Source organism: Berkeleyomyces rouxiae (genome assembly GCF_048999995.1).
Source record: "Berkeleyomyces rouxiae strain 22BRR77 chromosome Unknown BrBRR77_ptg000001l, whole genome shotgun sequence".
NCBI classification, from domain to species: Eukaryota; Fungi; Ascomycota; class Sordariomycetes; order Microascales; family Ceratocystidaceae; genus Berkeleyomyces; species Berkeleyomyces rouxiae.
The window spans coordinates 77,627-99,467 of NW_027396491.1; the positions used below are offsets into that span (position 1 = coordinate 77,627).

Here is a 21,841-nt window from a genome sequence, read left to right on the forward strand (position 1 = left end):
TGTTTTCTTTTATTCTTGACAAATGTCTCTTGTTTGTCTGTTGGCCTTTTGCTGCTTCTCCCTCTCCCTTTCTCTCATTTCCATCTCTGTATCTGTCTCTCTCCCTTCTGTCGTCATCTAGATCTTCCGTGTATTCCCATGTTTAAAAAAAAGAATCTGGTGTTTTTTACACAAATAATTGATGAAAGAGACGGCCAAAATACATGAAATCTCATTTATTAACCCGTATTGACCCGCATTTTCGCTCATTCTCGGCATTCATACCAAGTCATCTCTAAGCCGCAAAGTCATTGATGAACTTGGCAAGCTTCTCGGCGCCCTCCAATGAAATGGAGTTGTAGTTGCTGGCTCGGATGCCACCGACGCTGCGGTGGCCCTTGAGTCCCGTCAGGCCCAGAGCCGTAGACTCTTTGAGGAAGGCCTTTTCGGCGGCATCGCTATCACCATTCTTGATGACACGGAAGCAGATGTTCATGCGGGAGCGCACAGACTTGCTGGGCACCACACGATAGACTTCGGGGTGGCCATCGAGAGCAGCATAGATCAATGACGCCTTTTTGCTTGCAAGCTCCTCCTGGCCAGCAGCCTTGGTGGGGAAAACACGAAGAAGTTTCTGGAGAACCTGGTCGCAGATGTAGACACTTGACGGGGGAATAGCAGTTAATAGCGGGGTCTGGGGCACAGAGAATAGATAGGTTGGAAAGACTCACTCAAAGATGCTCAATGTGTTGTACAGCGAGTTGTTCTTAGCCATGGCCTCGTATGAAAAGACAATGGGGCAAATGGGCAGGCCGAGCTGGCGCAGCAGGCTCGGCTCGGGCTGAGCCAACAGGCTCTTCTTGATGATGACGCCAGTCACGCCGGCGGCACCAAGATTCTTCTGGGCGCCAAAAAAGATGACGGAGAAGTTCTCGACGGGCACGCGGCGCGAAAGAATGTTGGACGACATGTCGGCCACGACGACGGGGTCTTCCGCGCCATCCTTGCGGGGCGCGAGGGCAGCAGGGAAGCCGGGAAACTCGACACCATCCACGGTTTCGTTGTCGCAGTAGTAAACGAAAGCAGCCTTTTCCGACAGCTTCCACTCCGATTCTGCAGGGATGGTGCCAAACTTGCCGCCGTTGGACGTGCGAGCGTCGGCAGCCACGTTGACGAACTCGGGGCCAACGAGTCGCGCAGCCTCCTTGGCAGCCTTGTCAGACCAGCCGCCGGTGACGAGGTAGTCGAGCTTGAGCTCCTCGCTCACGGCCTTTTTCAGGGCGTCGAGAACCTCGGCTTCCTTGGCCTTGTCCGCGCCGATCCGGGCTTCCAGGGCGGCCTTTTTACGGACCACCCAATTGCCGACTAGATTGTAAGTAGTGGCAGCAAACTCTCCCGTACCGCCGCCCTGCATGAACAGGATCTCATAGTCACTGGGAATGTCCAGATAGTTCACAAGATCGGCCTTGGCAGCCTTCAAGATGTTGTTGGCGATCTCAGAACGGTGTGAGTGCTCTGCAATGCCCAGACCGGTGCCCTGGAAGTTGACCAGGGCCTCGGCGGCGGTCTCGAGGACATCGGTCGGCAGGAGAGCAGGGCCGGCGCCAAAGTATGTGATTTCTGAGCGAGAAGGCATTGTGTCTAGGGAGAGAAGGGGATAGGTGTAGTTTAATGAGACGACAAAGGAAGAAAAGAAGCAAAATTCAGGACAGAGATATAAGAGGGGCAAGGCTGAGACGGGTAGGAAGCAAGGCTGAGTCGCGGGGGGAAGAGAAAGAATCGAGGCCGGACTCTACAGAGGTAGCGGCAATTACCAGTGGCTGTAGCTAGGGAGAGGGGAGACAGGACCGGGGCCGGTTTATGTATGTATGTAGTTATGTAGTTGGTATTAGATGCTGTGCTGCAGGTAGTTACCTGGTAATTTGCAACTATTTATAACTACAGGCAAGCCGTTTACGGGCCAGTCAAAGACAAGCTGACGGCGAGACGAGGAAGGCACATTGCGACTTCCAATAGTGATCGATGTACTCGTACTTGTGGTAGTTGCTACTTGAGGTCACCAGTCTGGTCTCTACTGTAGGCATCACGACTGAAACTCCGCTCGTGTGGGGCGAGTCAACACCGGCCAGGAGGCAATACAAAACAAGTAAAAAAAGAAAGTTGTCATGGCCCAAGCCGATGACGGAATCGCATCCGACAAGGATCCAAATCTACACCAGACCAATAGTTTTAGTTGGACCACGAAATATGTGTTGGCTGGCAGACAGGCCTAGTGGCTATTACCCTGCTGGGCAGGCGGCCCGGCTGTGACTCTTTCCTTTGGCCAGGCGGGCCCAGAATCGGCGGCTGTGATTGGATGCTTGCGGCGTCCAGGGTGGGGTGGGGCTGCCCTGAATCAGGACCTCCGCCCTCTAAAGCCAAAGACTAGTCACACATATTTTCGGACAACCAACTAGCAGCAAAGGGCAGAGGGTTCAGCCTTGACACCGGGAACCTCTTGATTTTTGCCAAGTCAAGGCCCGGCAGGTTGTACATGTGTGTAGCCACGGGTACATGCGTTTTGTACCTGTACAACCACTTGCTCCGGGGAAGGGACGAGCCTCCCTTTCCTTCCCTCTACAGTCTCGGTGTGCAAAAGCAAGGAAAGAGCTTTCTTTGACAAATGCAGTTACTGATTGATGTAGAAACCCAGGCTGCATTTCTTCGGGTTTTGATTTCACGTGGCTCACAGCATCTTGTATCGACAAAGTACCTCTCGACCTAGAGGCTCGTACCACGATGAATCTCAACATGCATATAGTTGATCATCTGATATATGCTCGACCACCTTGAAGGGATCAACAAGACCGTTTTGCTCAGTTTTTCCACGTGCCTGTAAGAAGGGCAGTTCCGACATTGGTTTCATTTAGTCACAGGATGTTTCTTTTGTGGCCGCAGTCCCGAAGCCACATCAATATACAACCATCAACATCCATGGCCGGCGGCTTCACCATACATACAGTAACTAGTGAGCTACGGCTTGCAAGGTACATACTTGAGGGTACCTGTATACCTGCAAGCATGTACCTCTAATCCCGCAATCGAATCGTCCTCCACTTCTTTCTACTTGTGCCATTCGCCATAAATCTTTTAGCTTAGTGTCTTAGTACGGACGGGCCTTGCGTGCTTCCAAGGATCCTCAGCTTTAATTCGTGCTTTCGCTATCCTACAAGCACGAGTACAGGTAGATTCTTCGCAACCTCTCATTCTTTTTCGTCTCTCGGCCTGGTTCTCATACTTCATCGCATCTTTTTTTCGCACCTGCCCTGTTTATTTATACCACCCCACCTTCCCTTTCTTGAGTCCTCAGCCCCTCTCTCGAGTCCTCTGCCCCTCTTCAGTTTCTTCTTCTTCTTCCCCTCTTCTCCTTATCCTCCCCTAACCATTCCACATGTCTTCCGCTCGGGATATCGTCGGCTCTCTGCCTTCTCGGACCGTGTCTGCCAGCCTTTCCGGCTCGCCTGTCAACACGTTTTCGTCGCCCAGCTCTGGTCTGGCTGCTGCCACCGCTGCCGCTCTGGCCGCGAAACCCTTGAAGCCTTTTAACACTGAGGATGTCAAGATTTTGCTGCTTGAGAATGTCAACGAATCTGGCCGCCAGATGCTGGCCGGCCAAGGCTACCAGGTTGAGTACCTGAAGACGTCGCTTCCCGAGAACGAGCTGATTGAAAAGATCCGGTAGGTTTCTTTGTATCCAAAACCTCTGTCTCGCGCCTTTGCTAACTCCCTGCTGTTTTGCCCTCGTGAAGCGATGTCCACGTCATTGGCATCCGTTCCAAGACCAAGCTCACCGAAAAGGTGCTCGCTGAGGCCAAGAACCTGCTGGTAATTGGCTGCTTCTGCATTGGAACCAACCAGGTTGACTTGGAATATGCCGCCAAGCGTGGCATTGCCGTCTTTAACTCGCCGTTTGCCAACTCTCGCTCGGTGGCCGAGCTTGTCATTGGAGAGATCATCTGCCTGGCCCGCCAGCTTGGCGACCGATCGCTTGAGATGCACCGGAGCTCGTGGAACAAGGTGTCGCACAAGTGCTGGGAAATCCGTGGCAAGACGCTGGGTATTGTTGGATACGGACACATTGGCTCGCAGCTATCGGTTCTCGCCGAGGCTATGGGCATGACTGTCATTTACTACGATGTCATCTCCCTCATGGCCATGGGTACTGCTCGCCAGGTCTCTACTCTGGATGCTCTCTTGGCCGAGGCCGACTTTGTCACTCTGCACGTGCCTGCTCTTCCCGAGACCAAGAACATGATTTCTTCCGCCCAGCTCAGCAAGATGAAGGCTGGCTCTTACCTGATCAATGCCAGCCGTGGCACAGTTGTTGATATTGCCGCTCTTGTCTCGGCCATGCGTTCTGGTCACATTGCTGGTGCTGCCCTTGATGTATACCCCCACGAGCCCGCAGCCAACGGTGATTACTTTAATGCTCAGCTCAACTCCTGGGGTGATGAAATTCGCACTCTCAAGAACATTATCCTGACTCCCCATATCGGAGGTTCCACCGAAGAGGCTCAGCGCGCCATTGGTGTTGAGGGTAAGTCCGAGTAACTCCTCGATTGTACGTACATGTTGTACGGTTACTAATCACTTTTCTGCAGTTGGCGAGGCCTTGATTCGCTACATCAACCAGGGTGTCACCATTGGCTCCGTCAATCTTCCCGAGGTTAACCTGCGCTCTTTGACTCTGAACGAGCCCGACCATGCCAGAATTATCTACATTCACCGCAACGTACCCGGTGTACTGCGCAAGGGTGAGTCCTTTCTGACACCAATATTTTCTGCCGGCCCTTTTCACCATCTAACGTTATTTTGCTAGTGAACGAAATTCTCGGCGAGCACAACGTCGATAAGCAAATCTCCGACTCCAAGGATGATATTGCGTACTTGATGGCTGATGTCAGCAGTGTTAAGCATGCTGATCTGAAAGACCTACTGGCCAGCCTGGAGTCTCTTTCGTGTAAGTGAATTTTCTACCAATACTTGTAGGCTTAGTAGTAGTACTAACAACATGTGTAGCTCGCATTCTCACGAGAATCCTGTACTAGACAGTAGATTCCTTTTGCATCTTACATTTTCTTCCTTGTCTTTTTTTCTCCATTCATTTTTGACCCTTCAACTGGCCTCGATTCCACGTACAAAACGAAAAAAAAAAAAAAAAAAAAAAGAAGAAAATAAAAACCAACCAACCAACACTCAACCAACGACAGTTTCAACATAGAGCCCGACGAGCAGAAACGGAGAGGTTAGATACCTAGCCCCAAACCTGACGCAAAAATCTTGGACGCAGTCAAGAAGCGACCTATTTGTTTTCCAAGCCCAGCCATTCTCTGTTTTCTTTCAATATGACTATCAAGGGCAGAGGAATGAAGCGATGACCCGGACCCAGAGGGTTGACCTCGTGTCAATGGCCACTCAAAAAAAAAGAAAAAAAGAGAATGAAAAACGCCATTCCGCCGAGGTTGCACGATGGGTTACACAAAAAAGATTTTGGGAAATTCGAATTCAACATGAATTGATGTGGCGTTTTGTGCATATGCATTTTTTTTGTTTAACTACCTGTTTATTTATATTTGTGCAGTTTTTTTTTTCTTTCTTCCCCTTGGGCTGACTTGGTGTGTGTTTTCTTGCCCTGATGTCTCTCCATAGTTCATCTGCCCTTTTTTACCTTTTTAGACTTTATCGTTTCTTGTGAAAGTGCAGATCACACAGGGCTTGTTTCAGCCGGTCGAGCTTGTTAGGGTCAACGCCGGGAAGGGCTACGAAGAAAAAAAAGGGGGAGGGATGATGTGACATGAATGAATGAAGTAAAACAAGCTGTAAAGAAGGGAGAGCTGAGGGTTGGGTGGAGTGTACAAGTTACAACATTGTAGTTATGTAGTTAGTTGGTTGTGACTTCAGTTAGTCTGGATACATGCATAAACATAGTTGGTTATGATGTGATGTAAAGGCCCGTGACAAGCCATGGAGACAGGGAACAAAGACACAAGCCACCAGAAGAACAAGAACAAGAGCAAGAACAACACATGAGACAGGCGGCACGACAGGCAAGGAATGTCTGTGCTTTGTAGCGTGTGTCTGTCGTGGCTAATGGAAGAATGGAAGAAGAAGAGGAGGAGGAGGAGAAGGAGGAGGAGGAGGAGGAGGAGGAGGAGGAGGAGGAAGAGGAAGAGGACAGCGGATTCGAGCTGCAGAGTTCTCGGCTCCCCTAATCTGCATATTATCCAGGAACCGGTAGCCAAGTGAGGTGATTGGGTAAGTAGCTATACTAAGGGAAACAAACACAAGCAGAAGACCAAGGGAGAGAGAGGAGATTAAGAGGAGGAGGGAGAACAGGCGGGCTGGCTTTTGTAGATTTGTAGATTTGTAGATGTTGGTATCAAGATCCAGATAGAGAAGAGCGGGATCTTGAGTTTTTTTTTTTCCCGTCACAAAGCGGTCAACGTCAAAATTCGTTTTTGGCCAATCAGGCGGGGCCAAGTGGGTTTGGGGCCCAAGCTCTCTTCTAACCTGGGGTGGTTTTTTTTCTTTTTTCTTTTTTTTTTTAGTTCAGGACAAGTTATCTAAATGCGCTCCCATGTTAGTCGGGTACCAGACTTTTTGGTTCAGTGTAAACCTAAGTTAGATGTATCTTTTTAACAGGCGGGCAAGCAGCTGTCCCCCTCTCTCTAGTTAACTCTATCAAACATAGTTGCAACTCTTCACCAAACAATTAAAAGTTCGAGCTCATCATCCCGCCCTCGTTTTTGCACAGCAGCTCTCAAGTCCAGCGTCCATCATCTCCAGCCTCTCTTTCTTGCTGTGTTGGTACTGTCTTTTTTTTTTTTTTTTTTTTTTCCCTCTCTCGGCTTCCTCCTCCTCCTCCCCCTTTAGCGGCCCTCTCTCTCTCGCTCTTCTCCCCCCGAGCTCGCTTTCTCTTCTGGCCGCCGATTCTCTCCTTGTGCTTCTTCTTCGTCTCTTCCCCTTACTAACCAAATCCCAAGAACAAGTCGACCTGTTCAGTTTGGCTCGGTGGATCCAATTGGCCCTCCCCCCCCCCGGCCCAGCCCAGCCAGCCAGCCCAGAAGCTCAAACCATCGAATCGAATCCCTTGCTGTTTCGGTCTCAACTCTGTCTTTTCTTTCTTGTCTGCTTCTACTCCATCCATCCATTTGGCAAGTCGTTCATTGTTGCTTTCGCAATTCTGCTCTGTTCTGGTCCTTCGTCCGCCAACGAGTCGACATCACCAAGAGAGTCTGTGGCTTGTGTCTGTGAGGCCACCGCATCAAGACCCCTCATTCCCTCCATTCCATCCTCTCCTATAGTTCCATCTCCTTTTCCGCCCCAGTTCTACATGTTACGACGATACTGATTCCGACGATTCCACGTCCGTTTTTCTTTTCTTTCCCACTCGAACCCCGTTATTCCTCCCCTTTACTTAATATTCTTCCGCCTCCCGCTGCGCCGGTCGACTCGATTGTCTTTCCGCTCACCTTTTGCGCCGAGTCTTGCTGAGCCAAGCACCCCAAACGTTGCAGAGCAACAGTCGCCCGTCCAGCTGGTCAGTTGCTGCCGCCGCCGCCGCCGAGATCGATATCACCACCGCCGAGATCATCATCACAATCACCGCCCTCTCCTCTCCCCCCAACAATGGTTCAAATCTTCGACATTGGCACTCGGGCCTGGCAGCCTGATGCCACCGACGGCTGGGTAGCCTCGGAGCTCGTTGCCAAAACGGAGGAGGGTGCAAACGTCAAGCTCACGTTCCAGCTTGAAAATGGCGAGGTACACCAAATATAATCCCGCCAAACCAACATAAATACTGACTGCTCGTAGACCAAAGATGTTGTCGTGACTGCCGCGGCCCTCCAGAGCGAGAACGACCCGTCATTACCGCCTCTTATGAATCCCACCATGCTCGAAGCCAGCGACGATTTGACCAACTTGTCACATCTCAACGAGCCTGCCGGTACGCACATCCACATCTATACTTTTATGACCATACTGACCAATGCCTCGCTTCCGTGTAGTCCTGCAAGCAATTCGTCTCAGATATCTGCAAAAAGAAATCTACACATACTCGGGTATCGTCCTGATTGCCACAAACCCCTTCGCCAGGGTCGATTCTCTATATGTCCCGGGCATGGTGCAGGTTTACGCTGGAAAGCAGCGTGCCACACAAGCTCCCCATCTGTTCGCCATTGCCGAGGAAGCCTTCATGTATGTACCACGCCGGGAAATAGTGCCACCGACGTCACCGCTAACCTTGTTCTCCTCCTTTCTCTAGGGACATGTTGCGGAGCGGCAAGAACCAAACGGTTGTCGTCTCCGGTGAGTCTGGTGCCGGAAAGACGGTCAGCGCCAAATACATCATGCGCTACTTTGCTACACGAGAAACACCCGACAGTCCCGGCCGATCTAAGAAACCCAACACCGACATGAGTGAGACCGAAGAGCAAATTCTAGCCACCAACCCCGTCATGGAAGCCTTTGGAAACGCCAAAACCACGCGCAACGACAACTCGTCGCGTTTCGGAAAGTACATTGAAATCATGTTCAACAAGCAAACCGACATCATTGGTGCTAAAATCCGCACCTACTTGCTCGAGCGGTCTCGTCTCGTCTTCCAGCCCCTGAACGAGCGTAATTATCACATCTTCTACCAGCTTGTGTTTGGTGCCACCGACAAGCAACGTCAGGAACTTAACCTTCTTCCCGTCGAGCAGTTCGACTACCTGAATCAAGGAAACTGTCCTACTATTGCCGGTGTTGACGATGTGGCCGAGTTCCAGGCTACCAAGCAGTCCATGAAGACTATCGGTATCAACGAGAGCCAACAGGAAGAGATTTTCAAAATGCTGGCCGGTCTTCTACACCTGGGTAATGTCAAGATCACAGCCTCTCGCAACGACAGCTCCCTCTCCCCCGACGAGCCTTCCCTGGTTCAAGCCTGTTCAATTCTTGGGGTTAGTGCTCCCGAGTTTGCACGCTGGGTTGTCAAGAAGCAGCTTGTGACTCGCGGAGAAAAGATTGTTTCCAACTTGTCTCAGGCGCAGGCCATTGTTGTGCGTGATTCCGTGGCCAAGTACATTTATTCCAGTCTTTTCGACTGGCTGGTCGAAATCATCAACCGCTCGCTTGCTACTGAAGAAGTCTTGGGTCGTGTCAACTCATTTATTGGTGTTCTTGATATCTATGGTTTCGAGCACTTTGCCAAAAACTCCTTTGAACAATTCTGCATCAACTATGCCAACGAAAAGCTCCAGCAAGAGTTTAACCAGCATGTTTTCAAGTTGGAACAGGACGAGTACCTCAAGGAACAAATCGACTGGACCTTTATCGATTTCTCTGACAATCAACCCTGCATCGACCTGATTGAGGGCAAGCTGGGTATTCTGTCTCTACTGGACGAAGAGTCTCGCCTGCCCATGGGAGCCGACGAGGGCTTCGTCAACAAGCTACACCAAAACTACTCTGGCAAACACAACTTTTACAAAAAGCCTCGTTTTGGCAAGTCGGCCTTCACCGTTTGCCATTATGCAGTCGACGTTACCTACGAATCAGAAGGCTTCCTTGAGAAGAACCGTGATACGGTGCCCGACGAGCACATGGCCGTTCTCAAGGCGACTACCAACAAGTTCCTGCGCTCCGTGCTAGACGCTGCCCTGGCTGTACGTGAAAAGGATGTCGTCTCTGCTTCTTCCAATGCAGTTAAGCCCGTTGCTGGTCGTAAGATTGGTGTATCCGTCAACCGCAAGCCAACCCTCGGTGGTATTTTCCGGTCTTCATTGATTGAACTCATGAACACCATTAACAACACCGATGTCCACTACATTCGCTGCATCAAGCCCAACGAGTCCAAGGAAGCATGGAAGTTTGAAGGCCCCATGGTTCTGAGCCAGCTGCGCGCCTGTGGTGTGCTCGAGACTGTTCGTATTTCTTGCGCTGGTTATCCCACAAGATGGACATACGAGGAGTTTGCCTATCGGTACTACATGCTCGTGCACTCTAACGAGTGGACTGCGGAAATCCGGGACATGGCCAACGCTATTTTGACCAAGGCTCTGGGCACAAGCACTGGAAAGGGTCTGGACAAATATCAGATGGGATTGACCAAGATCTTTTTCCGTGCCGGTATGCTGGCCTTTTTGGAAAACCTGAGAACCAGCCGTTTGAATGAGTGTGCCATTCTGATTCAGAAGAATCTCCGTGCCAAGTACTACCGCCAGAGATATCTCCGCCTCCGCGACTCGATTATCAAGCTTCAGAGCGTTACCCGTGGCCATATGGCCCGTAAACAGGCACAGCAGTTGAGAACCATCAAAGCTGCCACGACAATTCAGCGGGTGTGGAGAGGACATCGCCAGCGGACAAAGTTCTTGGAAATCCGCAACAATGTCGTCAAGGTCCAGGCTGCTATCAAGGGTTATCTCCGTCGTCGCGAGATTATGGAGACCCGTGTCGGCAACGCCGCTCTTGTTATCCAGCGTGTGTGGCGGTCAAGACGGGGCATGCGCACATGGCGCGCATACAGACAAAGAGTTGTCATCATCCAAAGTCTTTGGCGTGGTCGCAAGACGCGCCGTGAGTACAAGGTGATGCGCGAGGAGGCCCGGGATCTGAAGCAGATTTCCTACAAGCTCGAAAACAAGGTCGTCGAGCTTACTCAATCTCTAGGTACTGCCAAAAACCAAAACAAGACTCTGCTTGAAAAGGTGGAAAACTACGAGGCGCAAATCAAGGCTTGGAAGAATCGCCACAACACCCTGGAAGCTCGTACCAAGGAACTCCAGACTGAAGCCAACCAGGCCGGTATTGCTGTCGCCCGGTTGCAGGCTATGGAAGAGGAGTTCCACAAGCTTCAGAGCAGTTTTGAAGAGTCGACCAGCAACATCAAGCGTCTGCAGGAGGAGGAGCGCCTGTTGCGTGACGATCTCCGTAACACCAGCACCGAGTTGGACACTTCCAAGGAGGAGATTTCCCGTCGCGAGACTGAAAACTCAACGCTCCGTCAACAGCTGGCTGATCTTCAGGATCAACTGGAACTGGCTAAGCGTGCCGGCGCTTTCAACAACACTGTTGATGCTAATGGCGCTGCCGCCGCTGCCTCTTCGAATGGCCTCATCAACTTGGTTTCTGCCAAGAAGCCCAAGCGCCGCAGTGCCGGCGCTGAGATGGGGCTAGCCGATCGCTTCAGTGCCGCGTACAACCCTAGGCCGGTTTCGATGGCTGTTCCTGCAATCCGGAACCCCATGCCTGTTGTCGACAACATCGAGATGGAGCTGGAGACTTTGCTCTCAGATGAAGATGGTCTGAACGAGGAAGTGACGGTTGGCCTGATCCGCAACCTTAAGATGCCATCGCCTAACAGCAACCCTGCACCCTCGGACAAGGAGGTTCTCTTTCCTTCGTACCTTATTAATCTCGTCACTTCGGAGATGTGGAACAACGGCTTTGTTAAGGAGTCAGAGCGGTTCCTCGCCAACGTCATGCAGTCTATTCAGGCTGAGGTAATGAAGTACGATGGTGACGAGGCCATCAACCCTGGAGCGTTCTGGCTGTCCAATGTCCACGAGATGCTGTCGTTTGTGTTCCTGGCTGAGGATTGGTACGAGGCACAGAAGTCGGACAACTATGAGTATGACCGTCTTCTGGAGATTGTCAAGCACGATCTGGAGTCTTTGGAGTTCAACATTTACCACACCTGGATGAAGGTTTTGAAGAAGAAGATGCAGAAGATGATTATCCCTGCCATCATTGAGTCTCAGTCTCTTCCTGGCTTTGTGACTAACGAGGGTAACCGTTTTCTGGGCAAGTTGCTTGCCAACAATGTGCCTGCCTACACCATGGACAACTTGTTGAGCCTGCTCAACAGCGTGTTCCGTGCTATGAAGGCGTACTACTTAGAGGACAGCATCATTACCCAGACGATCACCGAGCTGCTGCGGTTGGTTGGTGTGACTGCTTTCAACGACTTGCTGATGCGCCGGAATTTCCTGTCTTGGAAGCGTGGACTGCAAATCAACTACAACATCACTCGTATCGAGGAGTGGTGCAAAAGTCATGATATGCCCGAAGGCACTCTGCAACTGGAGCATTTAATGGTACGACAACCGCGCATTACCGTATATGAGAGAAGAGACAGTGCTAACAAACATTACAGCAAGCTACAAAGCTGCTGCAGCTGAAGAAGGCGACTCTCAACGACATTGAGATTATTCAGGACATTTGCTGGATGTAAGTTACTATTCCCTGGTGAATCCCTATGACTTGTTCCCTTGTGGCTCTAACACCGATAATACAGGCTCTCCCCTAACCAAATCCAAAAACTACTGAACCAGTACCTCGTTGCCGACTACGAGCAGCCTATCAACGGCGAGATCATGAAGGCCGTTGCTTCCAGAGTTACCGAAAAGAGCGATGTGCTTTTGCTCCAGGCCGTTGACATGGAGGACAGCGGTCCGTATGAGATTGCCGAGCCTCGTGTGATTACTGCTTTGGAGACATACACTCCTTCTTGTAAGTGAAAAGAAAAAAAGCCATCTAGGTCTTGACTGGACGTTCTCTAACATTATTCCTAGGGCTGCAAACTCCCCGTCTGAAACGCCTTGCCGAAATCGTCTCTGCCCAGGCCATTGCCCAGCAGGAGAAGCTCGAGTTTGCCGAGGAGGGTGAATACGAGGATGAGGCGGCGTCGATTGCTGCCGAGGAGGCAGAGGCAGTCCTGGCTGCTAACTGAGGCTGGTTGAACGACGTGAACTAGTCACGGGCCCTTCACCGTCCAATGGCTTAAGATTCATTATTCGGTGTTTTTGTCTTATTTTCTGTTTGCCAGTTGTCTCCCCCGACGGGTTGTTGTGCTGCTTTGTTTATTTTGATTCTTCTACTCTGGCATATACATGGTTTTCTTCCTTTTTTTGATTCGGTTTTTCTTTTTGCTTCCTTTGGTTGCTATCTTTTCAACGCAACATTAACAATGGCCATTGATGATTGATTGATTTCTTGTTTTGTTTTTTCCTCGCTGCTGCGGCAATGATAGAGAGCGTGAAATTTTTGGCAGCAATTCATTAGTCCTTCAAGTGCAGGCTATAGAGAGAAGGAAAGAAAGAAAAGCGCTTTGGTTTTTATGAGGACGACGTGACGTCTTTTAGAGAATCGTTCTCGTTGCAACTACCTGAAGCCGTGGCGTGGCAGCTGCCCATTTCTTTTAGTTAAATATAGAAGCAAGAAAAAGAAATCCTGTTATTTAAAAGTGTTTCTAGTAGTTGCTGTCTTGCGAGCTTCTTTTTTTCTTAGTTTTTGCTTCTATTGCATCTTCTTCATCTGAAGTTTAGGCGTTGCTCCTTCCGTAGAATAACTATAGCGCGGCGCATTTTTTTATGGGCGGTCGAAAACAAAGAGAGAAAATTTTCGGAGGGGGGGAAGAGAGAAAAAGCCAAAAAAGCCGTGGTCACACAACAACAAGTTGCTGTTATTGGTGTCTGATTGAGAAGAACGAGTTTAGTTTCGTGTAATCAGCCTTGTTGACTTTTCGCATGAAACTGCTGACGTCTGTTTTGCTGTAAAATTGGAACCAGGACGACAGTAGGTAGTCTCTACGGATAAGAATAAATAGAATAGTTTTGCTAATGCGCCAAACAGCAACACAAGCTCGCTCTTTTGAACCCATTGCAGGCTTGCATTCTAGGGACACAAGTCGTCACAATGGCGAGAACACAGCCCAACATCATCATCACGGGAACGCCCGGAGTCGGCAAAACAACGCACTGTGAGATTGTCGCCGAGAAGACGGGCCTCAAGCACGTGTCCATCAACCAGATCGTCAAGGACCGCGAGTGCCACGAGGGCTACGACGAGAAGTACTCGTGCTACATTGTCGACGAGGACAAGGTACGTTCTGCCAACGGGGACTGACAGAGAGGCAGCCAGCCAGCCACATGACTAACCTCGCTCGCCGGCGTCGCTACAGCTGCTCGACGCCATCGAAGACCAAGTCAAGGACGGCGGGTGCATCATCGACTGGCACGCGTGCGACCTGTTCCCCGAGAGCTGGATCGACCTGGTGCTCGTGCTGCGCGTGGACTCGGCGACGCTGTTTGACCGGCTGTCGGAGCGCAAGTACGCCGAGGCCAAGCTGCAGGAAAACCTGGACTCGGAGCTGATGGACGTGCTGATTACCGAGGCGCGCGAGGGCTTTGACGAGAGCATTGTGATTGAGTTGCAGAGCAATACGACGGAGCAGATGGACGAGAATGTCGAGCGCGTGGTGACGTGGGTGGAGAATTGGCGCAAGGACAACGCGGAGTAGGGGGGAGAGAGATGTTGGTTCTCAGAGGGTTGGGTTTTCTTTTTCATACAGTCAATAAAGCGCAGACTTGAGATTGATACAAGTGGTTTTATTTGTATTCCAATGCTAAATGTACTTTGGTCGTGTAGTTGAAAGTGAAATTGGCAGGTACGAAGGCAATGATGTCAGTGGGGTCAGACTTTGTTGGAGGCGTATTTTCGAGGTAGCTTCCTGGTTCGTTTTTGGGGGGAGTGGGAAGGTGGTACTATTCCCCGCTCGAGTCAACATTTCACGTGTTAAAAAAAAAAGAAAAAAAAAAGAAAACAAGTCAACATCAACATCAATATCACCACCACCACCACCACCACCACCACAAACTCTCGCCATGGCCTCCTCCTCCTCCCACACCCTCAACTTCATCACCGGCAATGCCAACAAGCTGCGAGAAGTCAGGCTCGTTCTCGAGCCCGCCGGCTTCGACGTCACCAACCAGCCAATCGACCTGGAAGAAGTGCAGGGCACCATTGAGGAGGTGACCACGACCAAGTGCCGCAAGGCTGCTGATATCGTGAGAACCACCCGCCCGAAATCTCTACTGCCGCGGCTCGCCCGCGGACAAGGCTAATCTCGCGTGCTAACTCGCCCGTCTCGGTCTAGGTCGGTGGCCCGGTGCTGGTCGAGGACACGGCGCTCTGCTTCAACGCGCTCAAAGGTCTTCCGGGGCCGTACATGTGAGTACCCACGCCAGTGCACCTGGGATAGCTTCGCCGGACGACTAATCTCTGTGTTCCGGTTCTCGGTCCTGTAGCAAGTGGTTCTTCCAGGCCATTGGATTCGAAGGCCTGAACAATATGCTGCTCGGCTACGAGGACAAGGGCGCCCAGGCTGTCTGCACGTTTGGCTACTGCGAGGGACCCGGCAAGGAAGTCGTTCTCTTCCAGGGCCGGACTGACGGCAAGTTTGTGCCCGCGCGGGGTCCGCAGAGCTTTGGTGAGTGATGATGCAACCACTTGTGTGAGATGAGGCTGCTAACTCTCGCCGCCAGGATGGGACGCGGGCTTCGAGTACGAGGGCAAAACGTGAGTCTCAACTCTTGCGCTTCAAGTCATTGGAATGTTCTAACCTGTTGCTTTAGATACGCTGAAATGGAAAAGGCCGAAAAGAACGCCATCTCGCACAGAGGCAAGGCGCTTGAGAAACTGCAGGCCTGGTTCAAGGAGAAGAGCGAATCGTCGTAGTAAATGGCCGCCAGCCCAAGATAGATCACCTCAAATCAGCTACAGCACTAGGCAGGGACAAGAAAAAGACTACTTTCAGGCTAATCAAGATTTCCACGATGGAATAAACAAAACGCCTTCACCTTTTCTCGCCGGGAGAAGCCCCAATACCCAGCGCAGTAGCCTGGAAATATAAAACCTCAAACTGGTTATGCCGGCCAAGATAACGCATCCCACGGCGGTATAGATTCAGAACCCCTACGGTAGCCCTCTCCGAGCGTCTATCAACAAGACTCGAAAAGTCTTTGTGGTCGTGGTACTTGGGGTCAAAGACCAGCAGGTTCAGGTCTCCGCTGGCCTCTCTTTCGATGCCAACCACCACCATGGAATGGCCTGCGGTGCAACTTGTTAGAAATTGGGTACTCTCTCTCTTCTGTGGGATGACGCGACGTACGTGGGTTTTGGAGATACACGGGCGGCATCTCTGTAAGCCGAACCTTGGATGTTGTATCGGTGGTGTCTTGGCTGAAATATGCGAGGAACCAGTCCAGCAAACTTTGTGAGGCCTTGGTGCGGCTGGGATCCCGAAAGCCCCTTACGGAACACGGCGTTCCGATGAGTGAGAACAGTGCTTCGGCCTGTGAAACGCGGATTAGTAGGAGGATATGTGCATGTATTCATACACGTCTTCTCGTGTTCACATGCAAGGCAAGCCATCTTACCTCGGATGTCCCAATGTACTTTCGCGTCCCTCGGATCCCTCCAGTCTCGGCGCGCCCATGCGAGTTGATGCCCGCATCCCATGCCCGCTCAACCAATTCTTGGATTTCAAAGATTGTTGGAAATCTGCCCTTGAGCGTCTCGTTGCCCAAACACTCGGTGGCGATTATAAATGACGTCATGGTTTGTATGTTGCGGTATCCACAGAAATGGCCCTCGCGACGAAGCTTGAAGACCTGCTGAACGCCGGCGTGCGCCAGGTACGCAAAGCCCGTGTTTTTGCTGTGGTTAAGGTGCCAGCTTAGCGCGGGAATCATGCCGGGCAGCGCCACGGTGCCACGGCGTTCCAGGAGGGACTGCAGCCAGCTGGGCATGCGCTTTTCATATGCAAACAGGCCTAGCTCTGAGATCCCAAGTCGCCGCGCATCCGACTTCGCAGGACTCGGTTTCGGCGCAAGCGGGCTGGCAGCTGGCGTCGAGGCTGGCGCCGCGGGCGTGCTTCCGTGCGCCAAGGAGGCGCGGCGCGTCGGTGGGGACGCAGACAACGAAGAGCGCCCGGCAAAGAGGTGGCGCACAATACGCATCGCACGGGGCTCCTCGTCGTCGTCTGCATGGGTGGGGGGTGCTCGGGCTCTGGAGTGGTCTTCGGGCGGGGTGGAATGGCGGTGCTGGCTGCCTCTGTCGGCTGCAGGAGCAGAGTGTCGTTGGGGGTGTGGCTTTGGGTGGCGCTTGTACTCTTTGCTATCGGCGGTGTGGTTCCGCTTGCTAGATCTACCGTCGGCGGCTGGCCGGTGGGTCAGCGGCTTTTGAGTCCGCGGGCCGTTTGACGGTGGCCGTCGCTGGGGTTGGTCTTCGCGCTCGTTGTGGTGGGTTCTGCTCGGTATATTGTCGCGCAGCTCTGATTCCTGGTAAGCCTGGCTCTGAGCGGGGCTCTTGAGCACGTGCGGGGCAGGAAAGCGGCCGTGGCCGTGTCGCTTGGAAGTTTTGTTGTCTTCTTCGGCATTCGTGGGCTGCGGAAGTTGGAGCACCGCGGCGTGATGCGCCATAGTTATCGGCTCGACTTTGGTGGATGGAGAGGGAAAGCGGCGCTGTCGCTCTGTGGGAACGAGAGCCAAGGTGGATTGGTGTCTGGATTCAAGCTTCTGATAGAAGTAGAGTCATCGGGATCAGCATCAACAAAGCAAAGGCCTGGCGTGGGTTTGTCTCACATTCGTCATGAGAAGTTGGATCCAAACATTCGTGACAAGGGGTTGAATCGATTCGATGACGCCGGGGCTTTTGTTTTAGTGGGCCAACAGGTAGGTATCAGGATCCTCGAACCTGGAACAGAGACAGACAGACGGACAGAGTCTCACTCGAAATCAGGAGAGAGAGAGAGAAAATAAGAGTGTAAGAAAAAAAAAAACTTTTGCACTTTTGGCAGCTATGCACATAGCCGCACTTTCCTCTTCGCACAACGCAACAACAACGGAAACTACGGATATCTACATGCACACATAGTCAACTGGGCTCCTTTCTCTTCTCTTCAGTTCATCAGACATTGTTGCTTTTGGAATTGTGTCCTGGTCCATGTATTCTACTTTTTTTTTGCTTATTTCTTGCGGTTGGGCAGAGCCTTGGCCGCAGGCTCGGGGGCAAGCTCCTTTTCGAACGGAATAAAGGCCGGGGCTCCGGGGATGTACTTGCGCAGAGGCTCGGGGATGTTGACACCCTGCGGAAGACAAGTTGGTTAGCTGGGACACTGTATCGGGGCCTCCGTCTCCGTCTCTGTCTCTTACCTCGGCAGTCTGGTTGTTCTCGATAATGCATGACAGCGTTCTGGTGGTGGCAGTCAGAGTCGAGTTCAGGCAGTGGACGTACTTGATGCGAACTACGTCTTGTTAGCAAAAGAAAGTCTACGTGTATGTCAAAAGGCACGGCGGGCATTTCTCACCATCAGTCTGAGTCTTGGCGCCAAAGCGGATGTCCAACTCGCGAGACTGGTAATCCAGGCAGTTTGAGCAGGAGACAAGCTCACGGTACTCGCCCTGGTGACTATTTGAAGTAGCGGCGGGGTTAGAAACATCGCGTTGATATATATATATGCCTGTCTTCCTTGCGGGCCACAGGTCTGACGGAATGGAAAAGAGAAAAAAAAACTTACGGGAACCACGCCTCAAGATCGTACTTCTTGGCCGCGGCGTTGTTGAGCTCGGAAGACACAATAGCAACAACACGGTACGCCAGGCCCAACGACTGGTAAAACTCCTCAGAGCTGCTGATCATCTCGTCAAACGCCTCCCAAGATTTTTCGGGATCCGTCAGCACAAACTGCTCGACCTTTTCAAACTGGTGCACGCGGAAGATGCCCCAGGCATCCTTGCCGTTGCCGGCTTCGCGGCGGTAGCAGGTCGAGTAGCCGGCGTACTTGAGCGGCAGCTGGGACGTCAGAAGCCACTCACCGGCGTGAAAGGCGGAGATGGGCTGCTCCGACGTCGCAATCAGGTACTTGTCGTTCTGCGGCTCGCCGTCCGAGACCTTGTACAGCTCGTCGTCGAACTGCGACAGCTGCGACGTCTTGGCCATGTAGTCCTTGACCATCATCTGCGGAGTCTGCAGGGGCGTGTAGCCCTTGTTGTGCAGAAATTCGAGGCCGTAGTTGATCAGGGCCTGGTTCAGGAAGACACCCCACTTGCGCAAAAAGTAGCCGCGGTGGCCCATGACCTTGACACCGCGTTCAGGGTCGTAGCCGTCCAGGCGAGCGAGAACTTCGTGGTGGGACAGGACGGGCTTCTTCTCGGTGGTGTAGCCCTCGGGAGCCCAGGTGCGAATGGTTTCGTTGTCGTCCTGGCCATGGTCAAAGTCTCTGTCAGTACTCTTCGGGTGCAACAAAGCAGCAGCGCGGCAGGAATCAGTTTACCTCGGTCATGGACACTGGCACAGAAGAGTGCACAATGTTGCCGACAGTCCGGGCCTTGTTGCGCAGGGCGGTTTGCTTCTCATCGGCCAAAGCCAGAAGCTCCTTCTTCTCCTTCTCCAGGGCAATCTTCTGCTGCAGCAGCTCGTCGGCGTTCTCCTTGGCCTTCTTCTTGGCGCCAATTTCCTTTTGGACAGCATTTATCTTGCTGCCGAGCTGGGTAGCGGCTGTGACGTGTCAGTTTTTCAGTAGCAGAGATGTCGGCGGGGGCGGGGCTTCAGGCGGTCGGAGGAAAGTTGGCGCAAAACTGACCATACAGAGCTAAGAAAGACAGGCTGCGGTTAGCGGTTGTATCTCAGCAAAGAGTCGAAACGAGCCGGCTTACTCTTCCGGTGGTCCTGCCACAACTCGATGATCTCGTCGACAATCTCGACCGGAGCGCCGCTACTCTGGCTGTCAGTTTTCTCTCTGTCTCGGTGTCTGGAATGACAAACTCACCGAGCCTTCTGAGACGCCCGGATGGCATCGGGGTTACCGCCGCTGTGGGAAAAAAAAAAAGAAAAAGGTCAGCCCAGTCTGCTCTCTCGGCGATGGGAGCACGTGAAAACGCACCGCTCGGCGATGAAGTCCTGGATGTCAAGCATTGCGATGGGGGGCGGTGTTTCAAGAGAATAAAATAAACCACGAGAACAGGAATAAGCTGCGCGGCAAAGAAAAATAAGCTGCAAATTCTCGCGACGCGTCTCCCTGATTTCGAAAAGGCACAAGTTCTGCTTGTGGTTCTGGCAACTTTGGCTTCGGCCTTCTTCTTCTGCGGAGAGTGGGGGTGACTCAGGAGATTCGGACGGCCAGCCCCAAAAGGCAGTTTCTTTTTTAGGCCAAACACGGCGGGGTTGTACCACCACAGAAAAAGTGAGGGGAGGGGCTTGTATTCCGTGTGAAAAGAGTCAACTTGCACTGTGCCATCAGCGTGTGTCTGCCCCTGTGTCACAGTGCGCAAGAAACCACACCCAACAATGGGTCGCTTAATGTGAGAAAGCTTATTCAAATACTCGAAGCCCGTGTGAATGAGACAGGCGTGCATGGCTATATTGCGCAGAATAACAATCTATACTATGAGAAGGGCCAATCGGCTGTATGAAAGCAAAACCAGCATGAGACGGGGAGGGGGAAAGATTAGGCATCTAAGAGCAAAGCAGCAGTTGGGGGGGATTGAAGAGAATAGTCGTTGCCGACAGGAAACAAAAAGTGACAGCCATATAATTAACAACCAGGAGAACAAGAGAACGACATTACAAGCAAGGATAACAGTGGCTCGGGTCAAAAGGGCGACGTTGGAAACAAGGACAACAGTGACTCGCATCAAAAGCGCAAAGAAGGGACCAAAAAACACGCAAAACAAGTCCGGCTCTAACTGAGATCATGGGGGAGAGGCAAGGAGGTCATTAGAAGGCGAGATGATGATTGCAAGACGGAAGAGGCGGGAGCCCGCTAATAGAGACAAGGGCCAGCAGTAACAGCTGAGAGAGCCTTTACATCAGCACGCACTGCTTTGCGGCGGCCGGCTCGTCGGGGCTCTGTGACTTTTCAATCTCGCCAATCATCAACTCGAACGCCTTGGTAATGTTCTCGTTGTATCGCGCGCTGGCCTCAGTCCAGGCGCAGCCCCATTTCACAGCAAGTTTCTTGCCGTCTTCAACTGAGACCTGCCGCTGCTCCGGCCGCAGGTCCGACTTGTTTCCAATAATGGTGATTGGAACGTCCTCAGTGCCCTGTGTTGCATGGTCGGTTAGATTTATAGAGCAGAGAACAGCGAGGCAGTGGGTTGACGCTTACCAGTTGATTGAGAATCTTGTCCCGGATCACCTGGATCATCTCAAACGACGTGAGAGAAGCCACCGAGTAAACCATCAGGTACCCATGGGTGCCGATGAAATGCTTGGAGTTGAGGATGCTGTACTCATCCTGGAGCACGACGGGTTAGCACTGACTGAAACCAAGCGGATAAACAGACATCTTGCTGTTGAGGGGAGGGAGTCTCACGAGTCCAGCAGTGTCCACAACCTCAGCCTGGTACTCCTGGCCCTTGAACCGCAAGGGCTTGATGAACGTGTTCTCGATGGTGGGATAGTAGCTATCCACGAAGTGGCCCTCCGTGAACTGCACTGCAATGGATGATTTGCCTAAACCAAGAGTTAGCGAGAGGGAGGGAGGGGTAGGAGGCGAGGCTTTTAGTTCCCGGCGCCAGCAGATCAGACCAAGACACAGGCAGAACACGGGACCAAAAACGACGCAGTGAGATCCAATCGAATCGCCCTGTTTCCATCTGCACTTTGTGTCTGTGTTTTTGCTTGTGTCTGTGTCCATCTCCGTCCCTGGCTCTTAATAACCGTCTCTTCTCTCACTTCTATAGCACACACACACACACAGACGGCCTGACTCGGCAAGCAACACTGCCAGCAGCCACAAAGATAAGGATAACCTACCGACGGAACGACTGCCCACCAGGGCCATCTTGCGCTGCTTGGCCATTTTAGCGGAAAGGAGACGACGGAAGAAGACGAAAAAAAAAGGCGAGATTATCGCAGTTTTGAACTTTCTCAGATCGAGACGAAAGAGGACAAAGCCGAGATCAAGACGGTGATTAAGCTTGTATTGCTGATATTGGGTTGATTGTCCAAGCTTCAGAGGCCCAAAGCAAATAGACAGGACGACGTTTGGAGG

The 21,841-nt window shown here is 51.9% G+C and overlaps 8 protein-coding genes across 8 annotated transcripts; 4 read left to right on the forward strand and 4 right to left on the reverse strand.

Annotated features, from left to right (window-relative positions):
- Positions 1 to 274: 274 nt before the first annotated feature.
- BROUX77_000025 (uncharacterized protein) lies at positions 275 to 1,615 on the reverse strand (the record flags this gene model as incomplete). Its single annotated transcript, XM_073747044.1, has 2 exons — positions 275 to 641; positions 711 to 1,615. The coding sequence occupies 2 exons, from the start codon at positions 1,613 to 1,615 to the stop codon at positions 275 to 277; spliced, it is 1,272 nt and encodes a 423-aa protein (XP_073608262.1).
- A 1,794-nt stretch (positions 1,616 to 3,409) lies between these two features.
- BROUX77_000026 (uncharacterized protein) lies at positions 3,410 to 5,066 on the forward strand (the record flags this gene model as incomplete). Its single annotated transcript, XM_073747155.1, has 5 exons — positions 3,410 to 3,696; positions 3,768 to 4,555; positions 4,620 to 4,772; positions 4,838 to 4,978; positions 5,038 to 5,066. 5 exons carry the CDS (start codon positions 3,410 to 3,412, stop codon positions 5,064 to 5,066), a joined length of 1,398 nt encoding a protein of 465 aa, XP_073608263.1.
- Positions 5,067 to 7,647: 2,581 nt separating this feature from the next.
- BROUX77_000027 (uncharacterized protein) lies at positions 7,648 to 12,736 on the forward strand (the record flags this gene model as incomplete). Its single annotated transcript, XM_073747266.1, has 7 exons — positions 7,648 to 7,782; positions 7,834 to 7,966; positions 8,028 to 8,217; positions 8,285 to 12,101; positions 12,161 to 12,234; positions 12,302 to 12,516; positions 12,579 to 12,736. 7 exons carry the CDS (start codon positions 7,648 to 7,650, stop codon positions 12,734 to 12,736), a joined length of 4,722 nt encoding a protein of 1,573 aa, XP_073608264.1.
- A 965-nt stretch (positions 12,737 to 13,701) lies between these two features.
- On the forward strand, positions 13,702 to 14,305 carry BROUX77_000028 (uncharacterized protein; the record flags this gene model as incomplete). The annotated part of the gene is made up of 2 exons (XM_073747377.1): positions 13,702 to 13,887; positions 13,967 to 14,305. The coding sequence occupies 2 exons, from the start codon at positions 13,702 to 13,704 to the stop codon at positions 14,303 to 14,305; spliced, it is 525 nt and encodes a 174-aa protein (XP_073608265.1).
- Positions 14,306 to 14,669: 364 nt separating this feature from the next.
- On the forward strand, positions 14,670 to 15,522 carry BROUX77_000029 (uncharacterized protein; the record flags this gene model as incomplete). The annotated part of the gene is made up of 5 exons (XM_073747488.1): positions 14,670 to 14,852; positions 14,942 to 15,015; positions 15,093 to 15,274; positions 15,330 to 15,363; positions 15,420 to 15,522. 5 exons carry the CDS (start codon positions 14,670 to 14,672, stop codon positions 15,520 to 15,522), a joined length of 576 nt encoding a protein of 191 aa, XP_073608266.1.
- A 118-nt stretch (positions 15,523 to 15,640) lies between these two features.
- BROUX77_000030 (uncharacterized protein) lies at positions 15,641 to 17,267 on the reverse strand (the record flags this gene model as incomplete). The annotated part of the gene is made up of 3 exons (XM_073747600.1): positions 15,641 to 15,894; positions 15,956 to 16,139; positions 16,224 to 17,267. 3 exons carry the CDS (start codon positions 17,265 to 17,267, stop codon positions 15,641 to 15,643), a joined length of 1,482 nt encoding a protein of 493 aa, XP_073608267.1.
- Positions 17,268 to 17,812: 545 nt separating this feature from the next.
- BROUX77_000031 (uncharacterized protein) lies at positions 17,813 to 19,761 on the reverse strand (the record flags this gene model as incomplete). The annotated part of the gene is made up of 9 exons (XM_073747711.1): positions 17,813 to 17,932; positions 18,000 to 18,091; positions 18,155 to 18,255; positions 18,365 to 19,047; positions 19,121 to 19,344; positions 19,430 to 19,438; positions 19,503 to 19,561; positions 19,616 to 19,657; positions 19,730 to 19,761. 9 exons carry the CDS (start codon positions 19,759 to 19,761, stop codon positions 17,813 to 17,815), a joined length of 1,362 nt encoding a protein of 453 aa, XP_073608268.1.
- An 888-nt stretch (positions 19,762 to 20,649) lies between these two features.
- Positions 20,650 to 21,649, reverse strand: BROUX77_000032 (uncharacterized protein; the record flags this gene model as incomplete). The annotated part of the gene is made up of 4 exons (XM_073747822.1): positions 20,650 to 20,889; positions 20,954 to 21,082; positions 21,161 to 21,300; positions 21,604 to 21,649. The coding sequence occupies 4 exons, from the start codon at positions 21,647 to 21,649 to the stop codon at positions 20,650 to 20,652; spliced, it is 555 nt and encodes a 184-aa protein (XP_073608269.1).
- Between the last annotated feature and the right edge of the window lie 192 nt (positions 21,650 to 21,841).